The 25,199-nt window shown below is 34.2% G+C and overlaps 3 protein-coding genes across 5 annotated transcripts; 1 reads left to right on the top strand and 2 right to left on the bottom strand.

The window, feature by feature from the left end:
- Window positions 1-1,692: 1,692 nt before the first annotated feature.
- Window positions 1,693-7,080, bottom strand: LOC144453812 (uncharacterized). Its single transcript, XM_078145174.1, has 4 exons — window positions 6,264-7,080; window positions 3,292-3,415; window positions 2,906-2,961; window positions 1,693-2,418 (listed from the first exon to the last, which is right to left on the bottom strand). The coding sequence occupies exons 1-4, from the start codon at window positions 6,927-6,929 to the stop codon at window positions 2,281-2,283; spliced, it is 984 nt and encodes a 327-aa protein (XP_078001300.1). The 5' UTR covers window positions 6,930-7,080; the 3' UTR covers window positions 1,693-2,280.
- On the top strand, window positions 7,053-10,497 carry LOC144453813 (cytochrome c oxidase assembly factor 6 homolog). 3 transcript variants are annotated; one of them, XM_078145177.1, is made up of 3 exons: window positions 7,053-7,179; window positions 8,172-8,338; window positions 9,709-10,497. In XM_078145177.1, the coding sequence occupies exons 2-3, from the start codon at window positions 8,186-8,188 to the stop codon at window positions 9,802-9,804; spliced, it is 249 nt and encodes an 82-aa protein (XP_078001303.1). In that variant the 5' UTR covers window positions 7,053-7,179; window positions 8,172-8,185; the 3' UTR covers window positions 9,805-10,497. The 3 variants fall into 3 exon arrangements, with proteins under 3 accessions (XP_078001303.1, XP_078001302.1, XP_078001301.1); XM_078145176.1 differs by lacking the exon at window positions 7,053-7,179 and adding an exon at window positions 7,332-7,473; XM_078145175.1 differs by lacking the exon at window positions 7,053-7,179 and having other exon boundaries at window positions 8,147-8,338.
- Window positions 9,794-22,337, bottom strand: LOC144453811 (uncharacterized). The gene is made up of 19 exons (XM_078145173.1): window positions 22,105-22,337; window positions 21,429-21,713; window positions 20,818-20,994; window positions 19,075-19,213; window positions 17,949-18,009; window positions 17,528-17,586; window positions 17,206-17,280; window positions 16,896-17,012; window positions 16,511-16,624; window positions 15,910-16,053; window positions 15,521-15,634; window positions 15,015-15,128; window positions 14,276-14,388; window positions 13,683-13,958; window positions 13,309-13,446; window positions 12,659-12,812; window positions 12,076-12,249; window positions 11,713-11,781; window positions 9,794-11,229 (listed from the first exon to the last, which is right to left on the bottom strand). The coding sequence occupies exons 1-19, from the start codon at window positions 22,144-22,146 to the stop codon at window positions 11,051-11,053; spliced, it is 2,544 nt and encodes an 847-aa protein (XP_078001299.1). The 5' UTR covers window positions 22,147-22,337; the 3' UTR covers window positions 9,794-11,050.
- Between the last annotated feature and the right edge of the window lie 2,862 nt (window positions 22,338-25,199).

Raw genomic sequence — 25,199 nt, 5'->3', positions numbered from 1 at the left:
TCACTAGAGGGCGACACCACGATCGGCATCATGCAAACTGGTGAAGATGTTTATCATACATGTATGTGTACGTGTATACGTCCCTGCAAGAGGTATTCAGTCCAGTGCATCGTATGGGTCGACAACAGCGTGATTGAAGAGAAATTGCGTTGTTTAATGGCGGGAAAACTAACAGCCTTTTCTGGCAGATTGACTCATGCATGTAAAGTCCTATGCTGCTCATTGTAATCCACATTCATAATGTACTCTCATCTCCTGTTGCAATAGCGACCTCCTTTACAGTGTAGAAGTCTAAAAATACATCATTTCCATATTGAGAATATCAACGTCGTTTTGTGTTGAACAATATTTGTACGAAGACATCAAAAGAAGCATCCTCTACAATATCAGACGTATCTTCCCGTTGTTGTTGTTGTTGTTGTTGTTGTTGTTGTTGTTGTTGTTGTTGTTGTTGGACTTTGATCCAAAGTAACATTTCTGACCAAATTGTTCTACCAATTATTTAGTCATATTCCATTCACCAATTTGCTATTTACTGGCCCAATCTGCCCAGTAGATTGCACTTGGACTGAAATACATTTCACATCTAGGAACAAATATTCTTGTGCTGAACAATTGTTAATTCCGACATCCCCATAAATATTCCCACTAAATGATAGACCGACACACATGCACGCGCTCGCTCACGTACACACACACACACACACACACACACACACACACACACACATTTTTGATAATGTCAATAGTCCTGCTGTGTCAATAAATAATCCTTGAAATAATGAAATTTCAGAATATGTGACATCTAGCATACTGATTTTTTAAAATCATCACATCCTCCCGTTAATAGCAGATGATCACATAAATACCCAGCACCTTATTGTCATCAGTAGAGGCAGGAAGTTGGTTGAGGCGCTATTTACACAATACTATTCACAACAAATCAAACTAACAATGTATACATATGCTATCCAATAGCAATAGCTTGTCAAATTTATTCAATAGTATTAAAAGAACGCACAAGAATATTTTTGCCCTTTGCCATTCAGTACATTGTGATCACTTTTATATCTACCAGATATGTTACAAAGTGCTATATAAAATATATCGCTAAGTTTTTATGTTCTTGTCTTTTGTTGTTTTTACTTTTGTCATTTGTGTGATGCAAATATATCATTCCAAAGAGCATCACAACTGCAGGTACTTTTTGAGATAATCTCATGACAAATTTTCTTTTTTTATTCCTGGAATCTTGCTATAAACGTTAAACCAACCATTATCAACTATCAGTCTTTATGTATCACTTTATGCACTGAGAAATTACAGCATACATTTGTACTTCTGATGACACGTCATACCACATATCAATGTGGTATTATGGAAGCAGATATAGGGTTTACAAAAAGTAAAAGGTGCGATGTATTCAGAGGTCAAGTACTTCCATCATTGCTCAGATCATGAAAGGCATGTTGAAAACCAGTATTTAATACATTAGTTTGTGCAGCACTAACACAAGTAACAATAATTGTAAATTGTTTGTAATATTGAAGGTAAAGTCAGACTAGTTTCTTTGTTAGTGTATGAAAGGTAGAAATAGGTCTGACCACAGTCGAAGTTTCCCTTCAGTCCATAATACAGATATACTGCAATCACAACTCTCAGCAAAATGTTGAAAGGAAGAAAATTTCAGTTGAGCCCTGATTAATCCTAGTCAATTTTACACAAATGGGTATCACTAACAATACAATAAGGTAAATAACAACAACTTTTGAGCATATTTTCTGATTATCTTTATTTCCCAGTTTAAAGCAAAAAATAAAACAACATTCCAATGATCACATAAAATCAAATATTGGTACAAGATTTGATTTGGGTGCCGTTGTGCTTCTGATAAATTAAACGTGAATAAAAAGATGTAGCAAGCATTTATCAGTAATAACATAATAATTCACCTTATGGAATTATTGACTGTGACATGAGTATATAAAACATACATGTGTGAGGAGTATTTCTGATAGTTTGGAGTTCATTTCATCTTCTTAATGAATTTCATTGTTGGGTTCTTTGGTAGATGATCTATGCTGTAACCCAGGCATTTCAAATTAATATTGGCACAGAATCATGAAATGACATTAAATAATTGATTTATTAAAAAAAAACTATTTTATTGTATTACAAATATGAACCATTTTCTACTTCAAATATTTAGACTGACATGGATCTGTGTACAAAAAAACACCCCAATTGTCCGTAACTGATTATCTAACTCTAGTTATTCCTCTATCTAAGCCAGAGTTTTAATCGTAATGCATCTACGCCATTAAGGTAGTAGCGAAACAGTCGCTTGTCTCTCACAAAGCCTAGATTTTCATACAACTGCAGAGCTGCTTTATTAGTGATCTCTGTTTCCAACACAACCTGGAAGAAATATGAAATGCACGTTATACAAGAAGGAATCACCTGTTACACATTTACTAACCCAGAAGGTGCACGCAAAAGTAAAACATCAAATGAGACATTTGTATTTGGGTGGACTGGAAAACTGATTTCAGAAAGTAACACTTCACTAATATTAAATAACACCCTGATAGTTACAAGACCAACTGTAAGAGCTAAAGAGCTAGATATAGATTTTGATGGTTATCATAAATGACATGCAAACCCATTATTACATTCATCAAACAAGACTTCTTTGCTTTAAGGTAATGATAATAAGATATGTTTCAACAGAAATGAAAACATTTTCTATAAAATATGATAAAAATCATTTTGAAGGTTAGAACAACTATGATGACATAAGGAGGATTTTAAAACATTTACATCACAAAAAAAAACTGTTCTTACTATCAAGAATTGAATACCTACTATTGATGTTCTTTCAAGATTTTTTAAAACTTGTACCTACCTCATCACAGTTGCCTTCTACCATTGCATAAATAGCCTTCCTCACCAATTTAGAGCCTATCAAATAGAATATTACATCAATATATACATAGTCAACAAATGTATCCAAATATTGTCTTTTACTTACATCAATGTTATAACAATATACATAACCATGTTTACAATGTATCTATCTCCAACACACACACAATGTCCTGATGATAACCTTGTGAATCAATACATTTATTTGGCAAATAGCTTGGCAAGAGTTTTAATCCGATGTGTTTTGCTAGTGGCTTACATATTGGCAATTGTAAGGGTAACTGTAACATATGTGACACTGATAGCCACACAAAGTGAAATGTGGATGTACTTTATTAGAAATAGTTGACTCCAAAGACAACTTACCTATCTTTTGTCGTCTATAATTTTCATCTACAGCCAACATTGCTATATATCCTCTTTTGGCCATCTTCTTGTGAACATCCAGTTTACATACTATAGCACCTACACATATTTCTCCATGCATGGCCTGTAAAATAACAAATATTATATTTTTATACAACACCATATGATTAACTAACTCTACATTTCTAACATTTCAAGTGAATTTTGAGACTACCTATAACTAACATTATAATAATAAATATTCAACATACAACTGGACTGCTCCCCCATCACCATCCTTGTTATTGATTTCACACTGGGTCACAAGGTCACATCAAATTATATGCATTTACCCTAAAGCAAAATTGACCAAGACTGGCTCTTATAAATGTGCCTTCAGGTCGTGACCCAAGCTATCAACTTTCAAAGTTGGTGGCTACATTTGCCATTTCACACCAGAATTTAATTTTAGAAGGAATGTGCTGAAAGCAAATTGTTTGGTGACATAATATCAACAGTTTCGACAGAAAATTTTTAATGCATTTGGAACATTATTATACACTGACAATATTTCTATCTCTCCTATGCCATTTGCTTGGCTATAGCTGTCAATGTACATGTTATGATATGCATCCATTCATGACCAGTCAAACTGATTATCAGAGACTGTCACCACTAAAGATTATTAGATAGAGTGGAATAAACTGCAACAAATGAGCATGATCAACTCAATTTGTTCCCACTCTATAACCTCTCAAAATTTAAAAGTCTAAAGCTTCGTCATGTTACATTTACTTTCTAGTTCTGAGCCTATTAATAAGAACACATCCTCGTTTGAAATGTAGATGTACATGGTGTGGCACTGGGAGGAGGAACTAATTTCGACTAGTACCAACATTTCAAAGTTCATTCACCTTTCCATGGGTATGAATTTCAATGAAAGAGGGAGAAGTACGTTTTGAGGTTAAACTGTATTTGTGTCCATTTGATACAATATTGACTATGTATTTACATAAATACCCCGATACCTACCCACTCACTGTCTCCCTATCATAAACAGACAGTGAGTGGGTAATCTGCATTGTCAAGACAGGGACAGTGATTTGAAAGTATTTATAGAAATGTTTCTCTAGTTAACTTTCAATTTCAGAATTTTAGTAGCAATTAAAAAGGAACATTACACAATAATCAAAAAGGCCATGCCTGGTTGAGAACAGTCGATGCATTTCATCCTGCTCTATTTAGGAGTGATGTTGTTAATTACACTACCAATATTTATCAATTTTTTGGGGAGTGATGTGAGGAGCAGTGTTAGTCTGCTCATTCTCCCTCCACTGTCTATGGTCTGCTGTAACATAATATCAGTATTAAGTATTTTTTTTTTTAGAATTTGACCTAGTAGTACTACACTGCTTAGTTGTACTTGCTCCATTGTAATACAACATAACTTTAATCATATTACATGTCAATGTTCTCTAGGCATATGAATTTAATTTCGTTGTCAAATGGAAAATTCTTCAATTGAGACATCATGTCTACATTGCTCTGTCAATTGAGTAGTCCTTATTTCATAGTAGCAGCTGGTTCACCTGTACATGTATGTTGAAGGAATGCATGTTACAATTATTGTTAATATACCCAAGCATTCCTTCAAAGAACAGTTGAGCTACAAATTTCTGTGTCTACATTGTATATGGATGTAAATGGTGTTTTTTTTTTAAATTTCAAGTTGGAAAATGAACCGGTAGAAAAATGTGAATGCTATTAATTTGTGGCAAGATTTTGCCCCAAAACAACACTAAAAGACCAACTCAAACTTAGGTGAAATTAATTTTCAGTAATTGATCCATTAACACTGCCTTAAATAAACAGCAGCTGGGAAAACAGAAGAGAAATATATAGTACATGTATCTTCTGCTGTGTTGGTCTTAAGTTTCTTCAACTGTAGGCAACCTGTGAGATAACATCTACAGATATCTAACTTAGGATTTCATAGGTCTCCTGGTGTGCCCTCTATAACCTGCACTGTTTTATTTCAAAATGGGATGTCCAACACTTCAGGTTAACAAATGATGTATCCTTCAACAGGCAAACAAATATTTTGGTGTGATGCTATTACTATTGCAAAATTTAAAGAATGATGTAGTTGTGTATGGCAGTAGCTTTCAGACGAACCTAAGAATATTTTTACCTTTCTCATTATCAATCCTTGCCAAATAATGCAAACTGAGCTCAAGGGTGTCATGGGTGATGCAATATCTAGAGTCATGACAATTTGCTGACATGCTATAGCTCCTTTTTAATACTGTTAGAATTTTAGCCATTAGAGATACACAAATGAATGCCAATGGCTGTGCAGTGCAATCCTTTTTCTGATACAGATGTTTAAAAGTAGTAAGCCTTGGAAGTTTATATCTATGCAGTTCACAGGTTTTAATATGTGATTTCAAGAATTTGGCACAGGCAGCCTTAGTCGTGCTTGCAAATCGAATAATCTGACATTGTCCCTTTTCCTTCCCTGACCTGTGAAAGCTGTGCACACAAGAACTTCATGCCAGCACTAGACGTTCAATAGCAAAGGTTTAACATGGTTAGAAGTCAAATATTAGTGACCGGTCAACTATCTAGTTGTTTTACAACTCTGACTACAGAAGTCCCTGCTTCTATGACCAAAAATCTCGAATCTGATTTCAAACAACCCTCCTTACGTATGTGAGCACACATCACCATATTAGATTCACCATTATGCCTATGTGAAGGGACATTTTACATCATGAAAAGTTCTGATTTCAAGATTTTTGGACTAATACAGCCCCCACCTCACATAAATACATGAAACATTGACAATAAAGGATGCCATCATTAAACATATAACTTGTAAATTGATGAATCCTTCATTGTCAGTTTATGGAAAAGACTCTCTACTTCCTCTCAGACTCAGAGTCTATGTGTGTTAAACTCATTTATAGTGGTACAGTCAAAATCATCCTTACCAGGAAGCATAAATGTGGCCAGTTGTGAATAAAGTACCTATAGGTATAAATTGAGTAGGGTTCAGACAGGTCTTTTGTGATCAGCCTCATGATATCAGGCATTTGCCCTTCTGATTCATATCCAACATAACTTATTTCTGGCTGTACATCATTGCCTGCATCTTCACTTTTAGATGAATCTTTTATGTTGAGTTTTGACAGGTCTTCTGAAACACTACAGTGTTCGTGTTCTTCACTGAGTTGCGTCCTCTTTTCTGTATCACCAGAACCGTCATCTTGTTTAGATTTGTTACAAATCGTATCTCCAAGATGTCCAACGTCATGTTCGTGCAATCTATGATTTGTACCAAGCGAGATGTCCTCTTTAGATCTACTTTTTTCATCTTCTTCATTTCTAACACAACTTTCGTTTTCATCCTGATATTTTACTGTAATACAGCCATTCATGAGTACATTACCGTCATGTTCGATGGTATTTCTAGCGTCACACGCTTCAGTGACAGAGGGTTTTATAGCCTTTGATTTCAGGTCTGACAGAGTATCGATGTTCATCCTAAGTTCCGCACCTGGTCCATTGATTTCCTCGTCAGATCTGCGATTAACTCCACTCGAGCTCGACATCGAATCACTAACGTTTGTAATTCTTGCGGGGTGGACTTCAGACATTTTAACAAATTCTACAAATATAACGATGGCTTGAAAATCTACAATATTCTAACCGCGAGTGTATCAAAACTTCATTTATCCCATACTGAGATAATTCTTATGTGTTTTGGTTCAACAGACAACAGGAGACTCACAATATTCGCCATGTTGCTGTTCACCGGACTACATTGACTGTTCACATATCAAAAACTAAATACACCTATGTAGACTCGTGATTGATATTATACATACGCATGTCTGTAATAAATTTGTAAGTACGTGACACATAAAAAGTGTCAAACCCGCTGTTGAAAATTCAAAATTGCTTAATTTTGGCGATATATTTTAGAACTCTTTTGGGGAATGCGCAGCCTTAAATTACCTTCATGGTGTTGCAAGGCACTTCCGGTTCAGAAGTCACTTGTGTAAGTTCATCAACATAACGTGTTGTGGAGTTTACAAGTACTCCTACAGTTTTACTTGGAGCAGAAAAGCCAGAAGTTCGAGTGGCATTCTCTTGTGACTTGATATAGCAACAAAGACGTAGATATTTATGGTAAACTAGGTGGGTAGGTCAAATAAATGCACTTTATGAGAAAGTTGGACCATCTAATAGTAGTACATGGTGCACCGAAATTGATTGAAATTCTAAGATGAAATCAGTTTGCAAATTACTTGCATTTTGTGAAATACTTGAAAGTTTGCGTAAAAATATGTAGCCAAGACGTCATTGTTGAAAGACGAAAGAAGATTTATGGATTGAAATCTTTATTAATAAATTATCTATCATTTGCTCATAAAACTAATAATCACATTGTTTCATAGGTGACACTATGATAATTAATGTACAACATGTATATTAATAATAATTCATCTGAAATGGCAACCGCACATGCAAAGTGTTTTATTTCGAACGAAAGAGATTACTGCAAAATACAGGAGACATATTCAACTCGAATCACTATACAGTAATACCAAACATTTACACTACAGCTGCTGAGTAGCATACAAGTTGTTATAAAAACTTGCCCTGAGATAACTTAAGTATATGGAGAGATATTAGGAAACACTTGTCATTCATTGCAATATGTAGAGTAAGTACACAAGTAGAGAACGTCATTAGATGATACTGATAGTGAAATACTTTACTGGTGCCAAAAGTTACAATGACTATATCACCTGGATATACAAAACGTTCTTAAAAAGTTAAAGGCTGTTTTCAATATTGGTCAAGAAAAGTTCTTGTTATGTTTTCTGTTACAGAAATCTTGATTAACATGTCATCAGCACCACCGTTGAATGCAGAAGGGCGTCAGAAATGTTGGAATTCAAGAGATGAGTATTTTACTTGTCTGGATAAAAACAATGAAGACAAATCACAATGTACAGATTTATTCAAATTGTTTGAAAATAATTGTCCAAATACCTGGGTAAGTATTCTTGTAGGATTACAATGGTTCATATCAAGAGTAAATCATGGTGCTTTTTTCAACACAGATGTTAAAAGTTTATCCCCAAAAACAATAGCAAATGTATCAGTATTTGATACACAGAGAGGGAACTGTAATGAAAAAGTCACTCATTATTTTCTTTCAACTTGATTAACAAACTATTCCCACCTCCCATCTCTTGAGCAAAGTGAGAACCAAATCTTTACTGTATAGGATATTTTTGCATATACACCGTTTATTAGCTATATACAACCTTTTGTTAGAAAAGGCTATTTGTAGAAAGACTGTAAAATGCTGGAGAAACAGTTGCATATTGTAGAATGGAGATAAAATATTAAGGTACCAAGGAAAACACCTTCTTGCTTCTGTACATCACACATCTTGTGTTCATGTATCGCATCAAGTGTGCTCATACATCTTACATCTTTACTGAAGTACTGCAAAAAAAAGGAAGCATTCACCAGAAGACTGGATAGTATATATTAAAACTGATCGTTTGGCAATTTGAAATTATTTTACCTACTAGATAGGAGCACTTATACTGCTGAACTCAACAGGATTGTGATCGTTTTGACAGTTTACTCGCATCAGTTTGGCTTTTAGTCTCCCTTCAATAAGTAATGTTGTCTTCAGCAGTAAGTGTTTTTAACTATCTATCAAGTAAACCAACAACCTCAATTTACAGAATGGTTGACTGTAATGGTAAATGTATATTTCAACTGTAGAGCAGTGTTGTTGTCCCTACAGGAGGCCAGTAGCTACTGTACATCACCAGACAAGAATTACAACCCATAACACCAAATTAAAGCGTTTTTTGTATGTACCACAATCGTTTATAGCATCCATATCAAGTGTAAAAGTATACTGTTTCATTTGCTAATCGACCACACTAGAAAGGCCACATGCTATATGCTTGTAAATAAACCAATTGAAAAAGTATACTTTTACACTTGATATGAATGCTATAAATGAGTGTAGCACAAAGAGAAAGTGCTTTACGTCAGTGTTACTGGTTGTATCACCTCTTGTGGGAAGTGATGCTGTTGCACTTCATTAATTAGCATTAACATTGTTCTCATGAGATGACACAACCCAAGATAAATGTATAAACTTTCATGTGATATTTTTTGCTATTATGACTTAAACCAGCAACACTTGTGATACCTTTTTAATTCTTCAGAAGCACTGAAGCAAGTCAAATTCTAGTGTTAATTTACTTTTCTCCATTAGTCAAGACGGTCCTGAGTTTAGACATCTCAGATCATATAACTTGAGATAGACAACTTGGACAGTCAGGTACTGACATTACAAAGTCAGATACTAATAAAGATACCCTTTGCCTTTTTCAGGTCAAATATTTTCATAAAAGAAGAGATTTTGAGAAATACAAACAGCAGCTAAAAACTGAAGGTGCACAACTAGCAAAAGAAGACAGCAGTAGCTGAAAGTGTATTTTCTGTTTAGGGACATGGACATGACCTTTGAGAGTCTGAAATTATCCTTCAGTGAAACTCATTCTGATGCATGCATTCCCATTTATTGTAATTCTATGCCAATGATTTTAGTAGTGGAAGATATGTAGTGTGAAGTGACGACACAACATCAGTAAACAAGAGGAATGTCTTTGTTATTATGTTTATTTATCAACAACAAAAAACAAAACAGCACAAAAAACAAAACAGCACAACAAAGTATGCATTTCTAGGCTACATGAGGTTGCATTGGTTGTTGCATAGCATTGACATACAATTTTAGAAATTATAGTTCTGGTAAAAGTCTGGCAGGTAAAATATCGCTCAGAAAAATGTATAAATAACACAAAAGAAAAAAAACAACTTATTTACAAGCGTATGACAACCTCTATCATGAAATCAAGAGGTTTTTGTCTTCAAGCAATAGCACCAAATATCAGTAAACAAACTCACAGTGATGTGAGAAAAATTGTAATCTGTTGTGTAATCAAGGAATATTTATGACTTTAATAAGTCTAATGTAACTCACTTTTCTACCTACAATAACCAAACTTTACATAAATATAATTAACTTGTTGTTTGTTTTTACCTTGTGTACCATATTTAGTACTGAAATGTGGTGAAGCACAAACTGGAATGTGGATAGAGAAAGAATAGTGTGTATATTCATGAGAAAATAAATAATGTTAAATAAATGAATACTAATAGTTGCTCTGTGTGTTGTCTTTATATAAAGTGAAGGAATGAATTTTAAAAAGTTAACCCTGTTGACAGTCTTGTTGCTAGACCAATGGGATTGACGTATAAACCCTTCATGATGAGGGTGTCGTCCCAGAGTACTATTGTACAAATATTTACTAATATTGGCTATTAAAATGGCAGGAAAGTGAACTAACAGCATAGAAAGCTTTGTCTGGCACTAAACACTACCCTATTATTGAGAAAATTGCACAAATGTTTAAGTCAGTACAGTGCCCATGTTTTCTTCTAAAATTCCTGAGTAAATGGTGTATTCTTTGGTACTATGTAACATGTCATAGTACATAAGTATCACATAGGCACTTGAAACTCCAGGTCCATCCCCCTATATTCCTCTGATGTAGTTTGGTCCATTTTGGTTAACAGTAAACCATATGAATGTTCAGCAACTGGAAGGAACCCAACACTTCTCATGTCATCCAATAAAATTTTAGAATTGCACCAAAGACAAGTCTTTATCCTACACAAATTCTGGTCCACCATCATTCCTACGTGGTATAAAGTCTGGTGGTAACTGTCCAGTTGGGTTGTTTTCCATTGTCATGTAATCATGGTCGGTTTCTGCATAGTCTTTCTGGTTTTCCATTTCACAGCCATGGTCACTTTGTGAAGATAAACTGATCACATCTAGTTCATAATCTGTACATGAAAACAGAAAAAGATTATTAGTATCTTTTAAAATGGTTGTCATTGAAACAAGTTGATGTTGTGAAATGGTCCATCCTTTGATGAAGATTACTGGTGGATTATTTGCCTTGCACAGTCATGTAAATTTTGCAACATCTTGCCTAGTGAATCATCTGAATTGAATTTATCTGGTATGAAGTTTGTGATTCATTTTGCTGTAAAGGCTGACTTGGAGAAGGGAAAAATGAAACTACTTCAAATGTCAGATACATGAGATCTTGTTATAAAAGTCTACTTGTAGAAAGTAATTACAGTTGGAGACTGATACTAGTTTTCTCAACAAACCAAGCTATACCAGTAAATGTCTCCATGTGAATGCTTATACCAAATCAATGCTGCATGTAAAACTTGAGAGAAATTCTCAATGTGGAAGCAGAGAAGATCATTTTGTTATGGAAGCAGCAAGATCATCAGTGAGTCAAGATTAATTCTTACCTGCATCAGCTGAGCTACACTGTTCATGATTTGGTACATAAGTTGTCATACCATATGCCTCGACTTCATCTGAAAACAAGAAAGAACATACAGGATGATTTGCATGTCTTTGTTGGTACAAAACACTAAGTAAAGAAGCAAGTGAATTGAGTACAAGTCTAAATCATGGCCAATTGTTGAAGTTTCAACTTTAACATGACATGCTTATTTTACATCATTGTATAGAAATTCACAACATCACAGCAGTAATGTCGATATTTGAAATCATACCCAACACAAAAAAAAAAGAAATTTAGTGTTCCCAATGGGCCTGGAAATGGAAATGTTGTATAACATCTTCAAACAGGAAGGAAAACTGCTCACCTTTTTCTTCAAAGAATGGGTTTTCTCTCATTTTCAATGTAAGTCTTGACAAGGGATGATCAATATGTTTTTGCTGTTTTTGTTTACGACGGCGATACCAAACAGCAAAAATGACGATTGCTACCAAACACAATAGGAGTAAGACCAATAGAATGGGCAACCAAATATAAATATCTGTAGGATAAAAGAAGATATTCAAATGAAAAGAACATGACACAATAGAACAAATACAAATAGGGTGAAATAAATTGATTAACTATTACAGGGTATTAGAATTACTATACAAGCACATAGTCCATAACTTGTTATATTTATTTTTTCAGAAAATTGAACATTTATTAACCTAGGTTGTAGTATGAGTTCAGGTCAAATCTAAATTAATAATAATAATGTTGGTTTTTATATAGCGCTTCCCCACTTTGTGTTCAAAGTCCTTTACAATTATATATATCCTATACATATTAAACATGCAGATTTGCATAGGACTATCATTTTTGTAGACACAAAGTTACTCAGAATATTCACCATGTTGGATATTTTTTTTACAAACCAAACTGTGATAATCATCTGTAAGAAATCTTACCTGAACTAGCTGAATACTGAGGAGAATCTTTAGGAATAAAGATGTCATAGATTGATTTTAGTATAAGGTTATCACTTTCTTGTGGCAAAGCTTGAATAAACCTTATCATTTCATTCATTGCATCTTCAGTTACACCTGGTCCACTGCCACTTTCCTGTAAAGTCAAATCCACCATGTCAATTACATGTACAAAATGTTCTTTTTGAAAAGTGACAAAGTTGTTGCTATCATTGCAAAAATAAATTCAATTTGTACAAAATGTCATTATAGATGGAATTAATTACAAACCAACACGTGCTAACTGAATATAAGTGGAAATAATTTTGAAATTTCAAAAAGTGACTCCTATGTCAACTTTAATATATATATTTCCATTCCTCTTCCTTTAGTATTACTATCTACTCATACTTTTACATGATTCACTCAAGAAGTCAACGGTATACAACCACAACATGACAGTTTTCCTTCAGCTCCAAATCATCAAAATTATGTTTAAATATCTGCAAATGCTCAAATATTCAATATGGATATCAAAACCTAATTTGCCTTTATAATTTTTTATCCAGACGAGGTATGTCGAAAGTGTATTTGGGGGAGACTTTGATGAGATCGTACATATGAGTACAAATATTACATTTGATGGTCCTTACCAGAGAAACATAGATAACATTATCCTGACCACTCTCAATGTCTTTGTCACATAGTATGACTAGTCTATCATCCATGGCATGAGGGCGCAAATCTTTGATTCGACGTAATTCATAACATACATCTTCAACGCTGGAATTCTGTTGAGGAATACACATAAAAGATTTACTTTAAACTGATGTTTATTTATTGTAATTTTCTTACTGATATTGTTCTACAGGAACAAACTGCTGATGATCAACAGATGCTGTATTGTAAAGCTTACAACACCAAAAGATGTATTTACTCATTTTGGTTAGGCACTTCTCTTCAAATGAAAGAGAAAGTAAATACATTTTTGTCATTATGTGAGATAGTATTGATTTTGTAAACTCACCATTGGGAGAATGTCATAATCTAGTCTCATGCCAACATAGGTACATGCATAGGTGCCAGCTTTATCATCAAATGATGAGGTACCACACCGAGCGTCCTGGACAGAATCCTTTTTGTGATTGTAACATTCACCAAATAGTTTACAGTGACCAAGCAGACATTCATGTTCTGGTTGAAGTGTGCAAGGAGCATCTGGTGGACATGTGTATATCACTTTATTACCGTCTCTATCCAAATCTTTGTTATATGCCAGGCAGTTGTCTGGACCACACCAGATCTGTAGAATCAGAAATCAACGAGAAGAGAATAATAAATTTCAACTTTGTGCCTATGTAACAGAACTGGAGTAATAACTACATCAAATGTACATTGTAAGTAAGTCTTGTATTCATTACCTGCAAATAAAGATAGATTTTCTGTTCATTTTATTCACTTTTCATAAAGCAATTCCATCAAACAGCAATACTTCAGTATGATCTCTGGTCGTCTCAGAAGTAACCAAACTCAGATTACAATAGATTTTCTATGAAATTTGGAGACAAAATAAACTTTTATATAGACTTTGATTTATTGTCTCTGTCCATAGTTTCATACCTTACTACACTGGGTATCACCATTAGTACAGAAGCATCCATTACACTCGTCTTCCCATTCTGAGCCATGAGATACTTCACCTTTCCCATCAACAAGGCAGTCTTCTGGTGCTCCTACAATTAATGAATAATAATCAACATTAACATCTGAAAATATGTAACGTTATCCTCTATATTCAGTTAAAATTTCATCTCTTCTTTCAGAACTTGGAAGAATCAGAAGAATAAAATGACAAGTCAGTTATTGGAAAAACAAAAGAATGTGCAGCATGGCCACTAGGAGTGCTGTTCCAAAGCCGCCTATGGCAGTGGATTAGAAGTGAGGGCTACAGTATAGTATATGAATACTGTAGCCTACTTTTGCACATTGTTATCGTCCAGTGTATCATATTAACTCTTGCAGTCAATGACTATAATTCTAATCTATGAATATGCAAATAGTTCTTCTTGTATCAATAAAGACTGAAGAAACTTTTAGAAATTTTGTGGAGTTAATATTTAGATACATTTTGCTGACTGCTAAGTGGTTCTCAGTTAAAAACTTTTTTCCAAATCATCAAATATAATTTTTCCAATTTGTTCTTTATTCCAGTGTTTTATTTGCTTCTTTGACAATTTCTTTAGGGCATTATTTCACAGTCCGATAATAAAGCTACACTCACAACAAATGAATATTATAGGCTCAAAAGTTACTACTTATATGACTCACATTTGACTAATGAGTAAGTATGTCAACCTACCAACACTGCAGTCTTTTCCTTCCCACCCTTTAGGACATAAGCATGTAAAGTCTGCAAATTCATCGATACAAGTACCTCCATTTTCACAGGGACCTGAAGCACACTCATCAATATCTGTAGAAAAAACAAAATTATGTGTTATCATTACAATGGTCGCTTTAATACCTTGGTCTCTTCCACTGATAATGCTTTGACATTTTTGAAAGAAAAAATAAATCAGTAAATATGTTATGACAGTTATATATATATATATCAATCCATCAATCCATGGATCACATATGAAGGATTATGCTCTACATGGCAGGACTAAACTTTATCGATAACTCAATCATAAACTGACGTTGCTGAACATTAATTCCTCATCTAATAAGTGTTGATATTTTAATCGTTTTATAACTGTCATAGTTCACAACTTAAATTAAGTTTTCAAAATGATGAATCTTTACTTGCAAACAGGTGACAAATTTTCTGTAAATCACATTTTTCAAAATGAAATGACCTCTGACCTCTCTGACAATGGTGTCCTTCCCATCCTGGTGCACATTCACAGTGATACTTAGCAACGCCATCCACACAAGTTGAACCATGTTTGCAGTCATTGTCAGCACAGTCATCAATATCTGCACAGATACAAAGAAATCGTAAGAAATGATTTCATGTGTACTTTTAGACAGGCCTTTTGTCTTCAAGTAACAACATCAACAGAATATGCACACTATTCAAAAATCACCACTTCAATGTCTCGTGTTATTTTCTGTAAACACAATCTTTTTCAGCAATATAAGTAGTTTTTTAACATTAAATTTCTTTGTTCACTGCATGAGACACTTTTACATAGCAGACAGGCATTTATCTGTATATAGGAATCTGTCATTGATGTGAAAGCTATACTCACTCTCATCACACGTCAGTCCTTGGAAACCTTCATGGCATTCACATCTGAAGGTTGTAGGTGTATTAACACATGTACCATAGGCACCACACACTCCAGTAGGGATCAATTTACCATCAGGTGATTCAACAAAACAGTGGTTGATTTCTAATCAAAGTAAGGACGAATATGACCAAGTTTAGGATTCATATACCATCATCTGAACAACTCAGCCCTAACAGCTGATGTCTTAAGCTTTAAAGGTGCAGGGAACCAATAAGGTTGATTTGTCAGTGTATAGACATACCATTGATTAATCACTGCAAAGCCTAATTACTCTTACAACAAACTTTTATCATCAACATGAAACTAAAATTAGTAAATCCACAAAACTGCACGTTAAAATGCTTATCAGATTAATGACTAATGAATAGCTTACAATTATGAATGTCTCACATTATCGTACTTTTTGAGAGCAGAAGTATTTTATTCAAAATTACTAATCTTTCTTATACAAATGAGTGAGATGGCAATATATACATTGAAATATCATAACTTAGAAGTACTTTACAAAATTAAAACAAAACTTTAACATAAGGCAATATATGACAAGTCGTTGACTTACCAATCTCACAGTCGACACCTTCAAAGCCAGGATTACATTCACATTCATAATATCCTTGGAAATCAAGACAGTTGCCACCATTTAAACATGGAGAACTTTCACACTCATTCACATCTGAAATATGGTTTGATAAAAAGTGACAAGTGAGATTAGTGATATTATAAATGTATGAGAAAAACTGAATATTTTGGAATAACCAAGATAACTTGATACATCAGAATAAACTCTTACAACAGAAACAGTTTTTGACTGTTTTTATACACCAGGTCCTTCAAATTTGAAGTCACTCTTATTAGGAGTATGTGACATTATGTTTGATTACTAAGTTGTATTTACAAAATAATAATAAATATCATGGCAAAAAATTAGTATGAACTATACAAACCTGTTTCACAATTTTCACCAATGAAACCATCTACACACTCACAGCTATAGGCATCAGGACCAGTATTGGTACACGAACCACCATTCTCACATGGTGTATTACGACAAGAATTCAGATCTGTATGAAAAATTGGTATGTATCAATAAATCTGTAACTAACAGTGGGAGTGCAGGAAAACATTGTCATCACACACGCATACACGCACACACGCACACACACACACACACACACACACACACACACACACACACACACACACACACACACAAAAAAAAAAAAAAGATGCAAAGAAAGAAAGCAATTGTCTTACCAATGTCACATAGTTCACCACTCCATGTGTCGTCATGACAGTGACAATCATTGCCAGCAATACAAAATCCATTCACTGTGTGAAAACAAAGCATATAATTCAGTAACTATTATAAAATGTGCATATATATAATTCTGAATTTTATGCATGTAATATACTGGTAGGGACAATAACCTTAGTAAAAGCAAACACAGCTATGGGAGAAATGGAGAATCAGTAAAATACAACATTTGTCAAGATAGAAAGGATTACATAAGATAAACCTGATAATCCTAAAGAAACACTGAATCCATATTTCCATTGAAATAGTTAGAAGACTTACCACATCCTTCAGATCGTATGCACTCATCACATAGTCTACCAGTCCAGTTTTCCTCACAACTGTACGAAACAAATATAAAAATAAACGTTTATTTTTGTATTTTAAATATTTATGTAATATTCATTACAATACGAACTGAACAAACTGCTGGTTTGTTTTCAAGATCTAAAATCGAATACACAACCATTTCACCAATCCTTGTCAATTTCTGACAAGAGAGGGCAGTATAAAAAGTGATGTCAAAGCTGCTGATAATGTGAAGACCATAGACATTTGAGAGATATTTCTCCAACATCTATGTGTAGACAAATGCAAATAAACCTAAATTGTGTTTTAAGATATTTTTTCTCATCCCAAGCCATGTATTTCCTTTATTTTGCCTTGATTTTGTATAAAATCTTTGAATATGACAATAACTTACATGCATTCCCTTGGCTGTGTGCAACTGCCATGAATTGGATGACACCCAGTGGTACAAAGAGCTACAAGAATAAAGATATGGTTTTAAGGACAAATTCATATTAATTACAAGATCTGAAAAGATTTTGCAAGGTACACTATGTACAAACTCATTAAATTAGATTTTAAGCTTGAACCTTATCTAGAAAAATTAAATAACCCAGAATTGCGATCAATAATCTGTAAATTCAGACTAAGTGATCACAAACTTGAAATTGAAAAGGGTCGTCATCACAAAATACCAGCTAAAAGCAGATTATGTAAAATATGCAACTCAACCCTTGTAGAGGATGAAAAACACTTTATATTACAGTGTCCCCTGTATAATTTACTCAGGCATGACCTCTTTAGTGAAGCTGCTAAACATATTAATAATTACAGAAACTTGACAGAAGAACAAAAATTTAAAGAAATAATGAGCAACAAAAATCTAATTATCGCACTTGGAAAATATATCAAACTGAGTAATATAAAAAGGGAGCACCACCTACAAAATACTTATAATATATAATTTGAAATGTCTAATTACCCTTCATTATTATTTTTTCATTAATATTATGTTTCAACTCGTTGAATAGTTATTGTTGTTGTTTTGTTTTGTTTTGTAGTCTTTATTATGATGTGTAATGCTACTTTTAAAAAGTCTATAAGTGTTATTATTATGATTCTTTTTTTTTATTCAATTTTATTTTATTTGTACCTTTAACAAATCCCCAGGGTTTTGTTACGTGTAATCAATAAACTATGCATGCTATGACATACACTTTTGACCAAACACTCAGTTCAAACACAAAGGTTTTGTTTATTGAATACACAAACTAAAAGTGTGTTTAAAGTTCATTTAGAGGGTTACTCTAGAATATTGAATTCTCTGAAGTACGGAAATGCCACAAGAGTTGTAAATTCTTATCAGATATTTATGATGTATCTAGTTTCACATTCCAAAGGACATCCTAACAATCTATTCATGATAACTTCCAATTGTTTATTGAAATTAAAACCCAGGAAATGGTCAAATTTCACATTCCAAAGTAAGCTATACATGTACACTGTGTAGTCTGTCAACATTTTAGAGGATATATACTTACCAACATTACAGTCAGGCCCAGCCCAACCTAATTTACAAGTTTTACTTCCAGTTTGGTAGTCACAGGTGAATGTGTCCTCAGGTTGTGCAAAGCAGTAAGTGTTACAATGCCGGTCATACCAATTCTCAGCACAATACACCTAGATATACACAAACACAAAGTCATGGTTAAGTATTTATAATTGAAAACATCATTTTTTTCATAAAGAAAATGGTAAAACGGAAAATTATATTATGGTACTATATCACTGGCTTACTATTTCCTCTTTCAGACCTGTTTGTATGTTGTTGTTCTTTCATCTATTTCTTAATTTTTTTTTTGATAAGGCATAAAGTACATAAACTCTACCTGTGTTCATATGGTTTTTAATCTCACTCAAAAACTTGAAATTTGTATGTCTTATGTGGGTTAATTTTCGCTGCTCTGTTCCTGAGATTCAATACCCTACTTTTAACAAACCAATGCTATTTACTTCTGCAATGTATCTGTGTTTATGCTATTTCTGACCTGATTCAAAACACACAGGAAACTCTATTTAGTTTAAACTTGGTTAAGAGTTTCACCATCATTGACAGCAATTTTCAGCTTGTACCATCGGACCCTAGTGAACTCAAGGATCTAGACTTGCATACATAGCCTGCCTGCTTACAGATTCTAGGAGACTGACTCAGTATAGAATGTCATACATCCAATGCATTCTATCGTTTAGAAGTCAGTCAGTCACTGAGTGTCAATACAGGCTAACACATGTGTGAAAGGTCTTGGTCTTTATACATCAGTCTGTCTGAATCTGGTAGTGTCCCCTTACACATGGCATCTAAATATACTTGTTTATGCGTGACTCAGACACATTGACAGATATGAAGGAACTTTGTCAGACGACCTTTCACTCAGTACCCAGTCTGAGACAAGTAATAGGCTATGTACAATCTAGACAGACATACCAGCCTTGTCAGTAAGGTCATGTTTTGTGTGCCCGGTTTCTAATATGTTTACATATGGCTGATCAACTCTCATGACAAGCTATTTATTTGGTATTCATTAGTGGAAGGATGTGGCTGTGCAATTTTATTGTTAAAAGTCAGCATTGGTATGTCTTCCTGCATTCAAATAAACACTAAAACATTTATTGTTTTGAAGACAGCACACCTTGATGTTATACTTAAACTGATTAGAAGAGTTAATTTGATTTTGTTTTATTAAAAGTCTTTCGCTATGGTGGTGACAGGACGCTGTCAAGTTATTAAGTGACCTTGAGGTCAAAAGAAGTCGATGACCTCAATGAATGTATTCATTTTGTTGTCACCCATCCATGAAAATGTAGAGCACTGCAACACGTACTTCTATCTCTAGGATTGATTGAGATTTTCCTAACACTCGCAATAGAGTGACAACACAAGTACACTTACATGTAACATGAATTTCACTTGGTGTGAAAAAAATACCACTATAAAAAAAGTGATGGATATGAAAATGATAAAACATAATTCCCACTATAGGTTGGAGTTATAAATAGCAGTGCATGCATTAGTTATATTATTTCTCTTACAAAAACCATTGATACAAAGTTTATCAGATTTCTTGACTACAATACTGTAGCACAGAGTACAGTAGTCTTATTATCTAAGGTAGCTAAATGTTGGGTACGACATATACGGCAATGTTTACATAAATCTGTGGCAACACTACGTATGTTGTACTTACTGTGAGTTCAATTGTGTATCATCAATAGTCAATAATTACCTTGACTTGACTAGCCATTTGTGTGTGTCCACTATCACCAGTCGTAACTAAACTTTTCCAAACTGCACTTTGTTGACTAGTTCCTGGTTCTATCTGTACATTATTCAAGTATTTGTCAATTAGTTCATCTCCATCATCATCTTCATCATTCACATGAATGACTAAAACAAACTGACTCTGAAGTGGAAAAACAAAAACAAAGACACAATTTATTGAATGTCTAAACAAATTCACAGGAAAATAAGTAAGCAATTGTAAACTATACCATGGGGTTGTATCATCAACAAATAAAACATTTTGTTGGTTAAATTCAAGTTTCTTCACTATCCTGACTTAGACATTACTATAATGTTATGAGAACATTTACAACCTGTAAGTCTTCAAGTTCAGTATTTTTGTTAAGGGAGGGGAAAAAGTAAGTAAAATCTACCTGATTTCCCTAGGGCTGTTACTGATGTTCTCAACCAATGTTTAAAAATCTGTGCAAGTTGTACTAGGTCCCCCAACCCCTCCCCATTATCGGGGTTCTAAAAGTTTTAGAAAAAATACATGAAGTTGCAAGAAGTTGATTGTAATCCAAATTTTGGAATTAATAGTGATTATATGCTTACCGGCCACTCTCCAAAGAATGGGAACTCAATTGGATTACTCAGTCCATTGCCAAGTGATTGTCCTGAGGCAAAGTCAATGTTATCTCCTCCAAGAATACCAGTACTTTCATTTCCATATGAACATTCATTATCAATATTATATGGTACGGAAGTAAGACAGAAATCCATCTGAGTATCACACTCATCACCATTCACATCATCACATTTATCTCCATTTGATAACTGACCCTCTCTGTTACTGAAAGTTACCAATTGTAGTTCCAAAGTTCCGTCACTATAAACCATCTACAACAAATTAAAAAGATACAAGATTGAACAGAAGGAATTGTTTGTAAAAGTTTTTAAAAAATTATCAAAATGTATTTGCATTTCGTATAGATGTTACTTTGATGATGATCTTTATCAAATCAAAATGTAAAGTTGTGTGACATTGGTTATATATGAAAGAAAAAACATATTACAATGTAATAAATAAAGCTGGGTATGATAAACCCTTACAAAATTTGTCGTTTCCATAGTTTCGTATAATAGTAAGATTTAGACAATTACTGTAAATGTGAGTTCTAACAATGCCAATTATATTTTATACACAAGTTTTGTCATATTAAACGTTTAAGATTTTTAGATGAACACCAAACAGAAAGGTTAGTGCCGTGGAGACAAGAGACAAACCTACCGTAATGACGGAAAGAATGACGACCAGTAGTTTAGTGCCCATGTCAATATCCTATCCACCGCTGTGCTTTGATAAATCCCTTGTTTAGCGTTGCGATCTCTACCTTGTGTTAGTTCTGATGTTAGTGTAGTTAGTGAACATGATTCTGTGTGGGAACAGCTTTTATATGCCATCTTTGTTCCGGATGATTGTTTCCGCTACATGATAATACCGATGTGTGTTACTGAACCCCATAGATAGGCATGGGCAGGTACGACCACTCAATGACACACATACCGCCAACGTAGCCGACCACACCACTTCCGGGGTTTTCCTCATGTCCTTTACCACAGTAGTGGCGCTGTCTGTACCAAACAGATAGTAATCACAACCAGACGTAATTATATGAAAAAATTAATGTACTTCGAACTTTGTACAGTTCGACATGAATTATCATATTCATTTTGTAAAAATGCGAATATTTAATATGCTTCAAGTCCAGGAGAATATTCGTGATATTCCGAACTTTGAGACGTCGAGACCGGAAGACTGTCTAGTTGACACGAAGGCGTGCAGTGCAAATACAGGGAAATTATCTTGGTAACCAAGGATAAAAAATAATAAAATTTACAATAAAATTAATCTTACGTGATATGATAACAATATCACTTATTTAAAAGTTTTCGTTTGATTTATTGGCACATTGTTGCAGAAGTAAAGATGCACTTCGTTAACATACATTGTCAATGAAAAATAGTTCAAATATCTATATATTAAAAGGGTTTTATTTTTATTTTTCCGAGAATTAATCCTATCGATATTACTTACAAAGGATCGCAATTCGGCTAAACATATACTCCAGGCATAACTGAGAAAATTCAAGATCAGACCACTATAGAGTTCTTTTAGTGGTCTGGGATTATAAATAACAGTTATACCTGTGACAGTAATCTGATTGGTTATGAGTATTTGAGCAAAAATAATATTTATGTAAATGAAGTCGACCTATTTTATATCCTGGGGCATGTCACTGGAGTCAGGAAGTTGACCCGACAAAATTGATATTTGATTTAGCGACATAACAAGTACATGTAAAGTCAGTGGTGAGTCATCGTAGCCAGATATAACAAATATCCTGCCTGGAAAGGTCAGAAAAGGTCAATCAAACGACAAAGTTCTACGGTTAGGTCGGAAATCTGGTCACTACCTACTATAGTCCTGCTTGCATACGGAGGAATTCGGGACTCGATTCTGACAATTGTCCCTCCCCTCCGTCCTGCGAAGAGCCAGCCGTGAAATACGGACTTACAAAAAATGCCGGTAACTAAGGAATAAAATCGCCCAGTGGTCAAATATTAGCAATAAATCTATTATTTAGTCGGTTTACCTCATTTTGACTGCAAAAGTCCTATAGCAGATGACCAAAACTATCAAAATCGGAACTTTTCAAATTCTATCGTAAATTTAATCACTTCTCCTTACGTACGTCGGCGCAAGTGTCTCTGGGTAATTATTCATTCACTCGACGATATCAAATGTGGCGGTGTTACGAGGGTTACTTGAATGTTGCAGTTCGCACTTGAAAAGGTCCGATTTCGACGCTTTTTGTGATCTGAGCAGGGAATACTACCGTCAGAGGAATCGAAATGGCGTAGATATTCGATCGGTTGCAAATATTTGATCGGTCGGTAGGTAATTCTTTTGCAATTGGCGCGGGTACATTTTGCTGGCGGTGTAGTAATAGGCAAACTCTATTGCTCTTTGCATGACGGTGTTTAGAGTCAAGTCAGTAATACAGACTCGTGCACCGTCATGGTGTTTAGAGTCAAGTCAGTAATACAGACTCGTGCACCGTCATGGTGTTTAGAGTCAAGTCAGTAATACAGACTCGTGCACCGTCATGGTGTTTAGAGTCAAGTCAGTAATACAGACTCGTGCACCGTCATGGAAGCAGGACTATACCTACTATAGTAGTACTACTGCTTGTACAGCTAGTGTGCCATATAGTGACTATTTCACTCGTTCTTTATGCACTTCTTTGTGCCATAGTGTGCGTCTATATTTAATATGGGGTATAGCTGTATGAAGTCAACGATTCATTGACATATACAAGTAAAGGCATTATTACATGTACATGTATTAGTAACATGGTTTTGTCATAATGTGATGTATATTGTACGGGTTTGTATTGTATCATATTTGATGTTATAGTTTACACCTCTCCATTCATCATTTTCTTGAAGTGATTGTTTTTAAAGACTGTCGACCTGAACATGCGAAATGTTACTTGTAAGTAATTAAAACCGTCAACAAAATTTATGTTTAATGTTAATACTTACATTACATTACATTACATTACATTACATTACATTACATTACATTACATTACATTACATTACATTACATTACATTACATTACATTGTACCCAATCACCACTGCATTCTACCCTACGTATACGGTATTTCATAACATTTGTCACTGAATGGTCGTCTTTCTGGATATTCAAAACTGTAAAAATTCTTGTAGTAAGCGTATTATAAATGAGAAATGTGAAATGTTTATTAATAGTCAATGTTACTAGTGTCAGGTACACACTGTGTGTATGTGTGATAAACGCCACGGTGTGAACGGGTGAAGATTGATGAAATGTTCTAAAGTTTGCTCAATTTGGACTGGCTTAAAATTGTCTATCAAGGGAAAAAATTGTGTACAGGTTTACAAAACCCTGCTATGTATTTTGAAGTAACAAAAAAGAAGGAACGTTACAACACCTCTGAGTCTTTGGGTACTTTATATCTGCGAAAATGCATGAAAAAAGGGAGAAGAAACAAAAACAAAATACTCCCATTATTTTGCCATAGAGGGCGTACATTGCGAGAATTTGTTCTCTTTTTATGTAAAACACGAAAACTTATGTGTGTTAACGCAGATTTGAAAGAAATTACGACACAACTAGTGGTAATTAGTAACGTTTCCCTAGGCTTTAGAACCATATTTGTATTATTATCAAGAACATTGTAAAATAGGCATGTCGTAAACAAATGTGTCGTAAATACAATTTCAACATGGCTGCTTCCATCCAGTCGATTGAGCCAGTGATTGCCTAGTGACATGA

The sequence above is a fragment of the Glandiceps talaboti genome, chromosome 2 (genome assembly GCF_964340395.1).
Source record: "Glandiceps talaboti chromosome 2, keGlaTala1.1, whole genome shotgun sequence".
In the NCBI taxonomy this organism is placed as follows: domain Eukaryota; kingdom Metazoa; phylum Hemichordata; class Enteropneusta; family Spengelidae; genus Glandiceps; species Glandiceps talaboti.
The sequence above is the reverse complement of the archived record's forward strand: the minus strand, read 5'-3'. Positions and strand labels throughout refer to the sequence as shown.

Excerpts from the sequence above, each read along its gene's own strand:
- LOC144453812 (XM_078145174.1), bottom strand. The coding sequence starts at position 6,929 with ATGTCTGAAGTCCACCCCGCAAGAATTACAAACGTTAGTGATTCGATG. Across the intron at positions 3,416-6,263 it reads GGCCACATTTATGCTTCCTG|GCCATGCATGGAGAAATATG; the intron begins GTAAGGATGATT and ends GTTATTTTACAG. Across the intron at positions 2,419-2,905 it reads TAGAAGGCAACTGTGATGAG|GTTGTGTTGGAAACAGAGAT; the intron begins GTAGGTACAAGT and ends TATTTCTTCCAG.
- LOC144453813 (XM_078145175.1), top strand. The coding sequence starts at position 8,156 with ATGTTTTCTGTTACAGAAATCTTGATTAACATGTCATCAGCACCACCG. Across the intron at positions 8,339-9,708 it reads ATAATTGTCCAAATACCTGG|GTCAAATATTTTCATAAAAG; the intron begins GTAAGTATTCTT and ends TGCCTTTTTCAG.
- LOC144453811 (XM_078145173.1), bottom strand. The coding sequence starts at position 22,146 with ATGGGCACTAAACTACTGGTCGTCATTCTTTCCGTCATTACG. Across the intron at positions 20,995-21,428 it reads CATTCTTTGGAGAGTGGCCG|AGTCAGTTTGTTTTAGTCAT; the intron begins GTAAGCATATAA and ends TTTCCACTTCAG. Across the intron at positions 16,054-16,510 it reads AGGTGTCGACTGTGAGATTG|AAATCAACCACTGTTTTGTT; the intron begins GTAAGTCAACGA and ends TACTTTGATTAG.